This window comes from Daphnia pulicaria, chromosome 4 (genome assembly GCF_021234035.1).
Source record: "Daphnia pulicaria isolate SC F1-1A chromosome 4, SC_F0-13Bv2, whole genome shotgun sequence".
Classification (NCBI taxonomy): Eukaryota; Metazoa; Arthropoda; class Branchiopoda; order Diplostraca; family Daphniidae; genus Daphnia; species Daphnia pulicaria.
In genome coordinates, this window is record NC_060916.1 from 10,889,814 (window position 1) to 10,893,980 (window position 4,167).

At 37.9% G+C, this 4,167-nt stretch overlaps 1 protein-coding gene across 1 annotated transcript; it reads right to left on the reverse strand.

Moving 5' to 3' along the window:
• On the reverse strand, nucleotides 1-931 carry LOC124337177. The gene is made up of 4 exons (XM_046791269.1): nucleotides 825-931; nucleotides 648-763; nucleotides 269-574; nucleotides 1-210 (listed from the first exon to the last, which is right to left on the reverse strand). The coding sequence occupies exons 1-4, from the start codon at nucleotides 848-850 to the stop codon at nucleotides 83-85; spliced, it is 576 nt and encodes a 191-aa protein (XP_046647225.1). The 5' UTR covers nucleotides 851-931; the 3' UTR covers nucleotides 1-82.
• Between the last annotated feature and the right edge of the window lie 3,236 nt (nucleotides 932-4,167).

Genomic DNA, 4,167 nt, shown 5'->3' on the forward strand with positions numbered 1-4,167 from the left:
AATCACTGTATTGCTGTCCGTATTGTGTTTATTAAAAATGACACAAATTGACTTAGTTATTTTGTTGCGTGTTTGAAGAATGTTATTCTATTTTTTTTTTTTTGAAATTTGGGTGTAATGGCTTCCTTGCACAATTACGTGATAAACCTAAGCGTAGTCCTGTTAAAGGCAAATTTACATTCGACTTAATTCCTCCGCCCCAGGCGTTACCTATGAAATGTAAAGTTTAAAACTAGAATTATAATCGACTAGATCATGATTATTTTACCAGGTGGTTTCCATTTTACTGGAAGTGTTGATGGCATAACAGGTTGACTGAATATTAAAATAGCATCTTGTGTAACTTTGATTTTCTCTGGAGATTTTGAAATTATTGGATTCATGCTTTCCTCACAAACAGTTCTCCTGTTACGCACAAGTTTTTGACACTGGCTTGCCTGTGAAATAGACCGTTCCCATGAAGTGGTTCCGATTGATTCATCAGATTCTGAAAAGTCACTCAGTTCATGAGGAGAAAGACATTCACAAGTAGATGTAATGATTGTTTCTTGCGACGAGATTCTCTGAGGTTGATCTATAATTTTGTTTCATAAGTTTATAATTATTATAGTACTTAGTTTCCCTTATTAGACCTAGTTTCAACTTACCCAATTTTGTAGATTTACGCGAAGTGGTTTTTAATAGTTTTTTGTTAATTAAAACATCGTCACTCGTTGATGATGTTTTGCTATCAATGGTTGCATAATTTTTCACTTTCCAAGTCCTTCAAAAAGATGTAACATAAACACATAGAAAACAAAACAACTTGAATAATCAAGCATTACCTAATATCTAGATTATGAAGTTCCATTTTCAAACATTAAAAAGTTCGACCGTTAATCAAATTTTCAACCAAATAAATTATAGCCTTTGTAGCAACAGCGAAACTTAGTTTTTGACAATTGACTGTTGGGTGGGTGGAGCGTTAAGCAGCGTTGCCAGATGATTTAATATTCCTACTTGAATTGTCGATCGCGAAATCGAGCGTCCACTTTCTTCACCACCACTCAAACAAAATTAGGATGACTCGCAAATGGAGATGGATTTGGGAAAGGCGTTGCCGTAGACGGAACGACACTCGGACATGTTGTGCCAGTTCAGATGTACTTGTTGCAACGTTTCAGAAGACTGAACTTTGTATAGAAATGTATAAAATAATAAATTCGAATGGTAAAATAACACAAGATAAATATTAATTGCAAATTTTCTAGTAATAAAACAGTCCACACGGTCTACACCATAGTCTCCAGACTTGTTTACTTAATAATACTTGTAGATTTGTCACCGGCCGGCTGGACGAAGCGACTCATTCATAATTCAGAAAAAAATACAGCAATAATCCGCCCAGGTAGCTTTCGCAGCCCTTCGTGAGACGGATAAGATCCTCTACGTCGACGCTATCAAAGTAAAACATAGATTTGCGTGCTGCTTCTTCTCATTCCTATTCACTCAAGTTGTAAAACAATTTTTGTTTCGAGCCGTCTAGAAGATGAACAAGTCACGTGGCCATGATCAAGGCGGAGACGGCCCTCCTGCAGAACGGACGGACTTAAGCTGAAACTATCCTGCTTCAGGCTGGACTGCCTCTCAAAGCCATCATGTTGAATTTGCAACTGCTCCAGTTCACAAAGTGGGACACTCCTTGGTGTTTTTAATATTCTAATTTGCGCAACATCCGACTAATGCATTGATCCTGTCCGGATACTGGATCGATCGCATCCAGATGGACATGTATGAGTTCGTTTTACGTCGGATTCGTTCGTTTTCGTCCACCAGTTGGAGGCATTCACGGTCGTGAGAAGGAAGGAGCTTATAGTATCGTCCTCAGCAGTGGATACTAAGATGATTTGGACAATGGCGACTCGTTGTATTACACAGGATCTGGTGGACGAGACTTGACAGAGAACAAACGAACTGCTGAACAGAGCTGCAACCAAACACTCACCCAGATGAATTTGTAATTTCAAAATAATTGCCATTTCGATTATGAAAAATTCATTAGTTGGGTTTTTAGGGCTTTGGCTATTAACTGTAACACCGAGGTAAATGAACACTGCCATAGGTGTGAGATGAAATGTTATGAGATGAAATAAAAAAATTTAATGAACAAGAACTTAACTTCAAATTTTTTTTTCTGGATAGGGAGGACTTTCAATTTCAATTAGGAACACTTTCAAGCGAATTTAAATCTAACTCTTGATCCCTGCTTTCTGCTACTCATCATTTGATGGCCCCATCATTGGAGAATGGCTCCCGGCCAGATCTTTCTTTTTTTCTCGACTTACCTGTTCACTTCTGCCAGTACCTCGGCTTCTTTCTGTAAATAAATGTAAATCACAATAAATTTAAATTTTTTTTTGGCAGGGGGGGGGATTGGGTAAGGTGATAACTTACCAAGCTTAAAGACACGTGCATCCCTTCTGAAGCTGAGTCATCAGGCAATTCACTAATGGATGGCCGTGGCATTCTTTGTTTTTAGACCCAATAAGGGCAATCTCGTGCTCGCACTAACACCTAGTGCATCTTTTTGGCCCACCAGCTTCGTCCGAAGAGCTTTGTTGGCTTGATCTGTGCTTTCATCTCATAAATTCACTCATCATTTGATGGCCCCATCATTGGAGACTGGCTTGCGGCCAGATCTTTCTTCTTCTTCTCAATTTTCCTGGTCACATCTGCTAATACTTCGGCTTCTTTCTGTAAATAAATTAGATAACAATAAATTTAAATTTTTTGGGGCAATATATAATGGGGGGATTGGGCAAGGTGATAACTTACCATGCTTATTAAAACGTGCATCCCTTCTAAAGCCTTGTCATCAGGTAATTCAGTTGATGGCCGTGAGATTCCTGATTTTTTACACCCCACCTCGTGCTTTTTTTTACCAACACCTGTATCTTTTGGACCCACCAGCTTCGTCAAAAGAGTTGGCCATTTCCATATCATGCGCGTTTTTTTAAGTTTCTTAAAAAAAGATTTCTTAAAAAAGATTTTAAATTTTTTAAAAATAAAGCACGAATAAGGAGACTTACCCTTGGATTGAGGCCAATCCCACTTCTCACGCAGGTAAAAAGCCAGAGGTGGCCAAATGACAGTTTTGGCTACGGCAACTGCAGCCAAACCAAAAACGCCTTCAGCCATATAAATGGACCAATTGGCAATCTGATGATAAATTTCTGCTTCAAAATCCATTGCTGTCAAATAACTTGGATAAAACTGTCCAACTATTAAAAACGTGGACGAGTGCGAGTGAAAGGAGCGAGGGAGGAACTAACGGCGTTCTGTTTTGTTTACAATTTTGGAAAAGCCTTTTGGTCAAAGTCACAGCGCTCACTGCCCGTGTGGCGGAAAATAGAACGTGTATTAAGAAAATTTGGACAAAAATTGGGTTTATATTTCATGATATAACTTGAAAAGTAAAACTAGCTCCCGGGAATCATTTATTGGGGTGGTAAAGGATAAACCGCCGATTAAAATGAGACCTTAACGGATGAGGAGCGAACTCTAGTTCACTTTGGGCAACCATTTTCGTTTTCATGATTTTTCCATAATAGCCGTGTAAAACCCGGACGCGTTTTTAAGAGGGGAAAAAGGAGGTGACCAGCTGAAAGTGGCTGTGAATTTTTAACTTTTAAAGTTATGTGAACAAAATTTATCCTGAATATAAATTAAGGAATAAATAACAAAGATCATTTTTCAAAATTAATATTTTCTTTTATTTTAATACCTTTAATCGAATCACAAAAACAAGCATTTTTTAAAAATTAAAATAAGTACACTTAATATTAATATTATTCGGGAGCCTTCTAACAGGGCATACAAAAAAGGGATTTAAACAAAGCTCATGTAAAAAACAACTTATTATAATTTGTTTGGGGTTCAACATACACTTTGGGCTAGCCCGACCGGACTAAATGTATAGTGAAGACAAGGCTTACGTTCGTGTCCAATAACACTACATCTAATGCATCTACGCCTTGTCTTTTTTCTCATGTTTTTTTCTTGGAAGTTCGTCCAAGGGGTGACGACGCCGAGCCCAAGCCACCAAAGCGTAATGGGAAAATGGTAAATAGTACATTGTGCGATACGGTTTATTGTCAGAAAAAAAATTCGATTCGACTTTTTCAATCG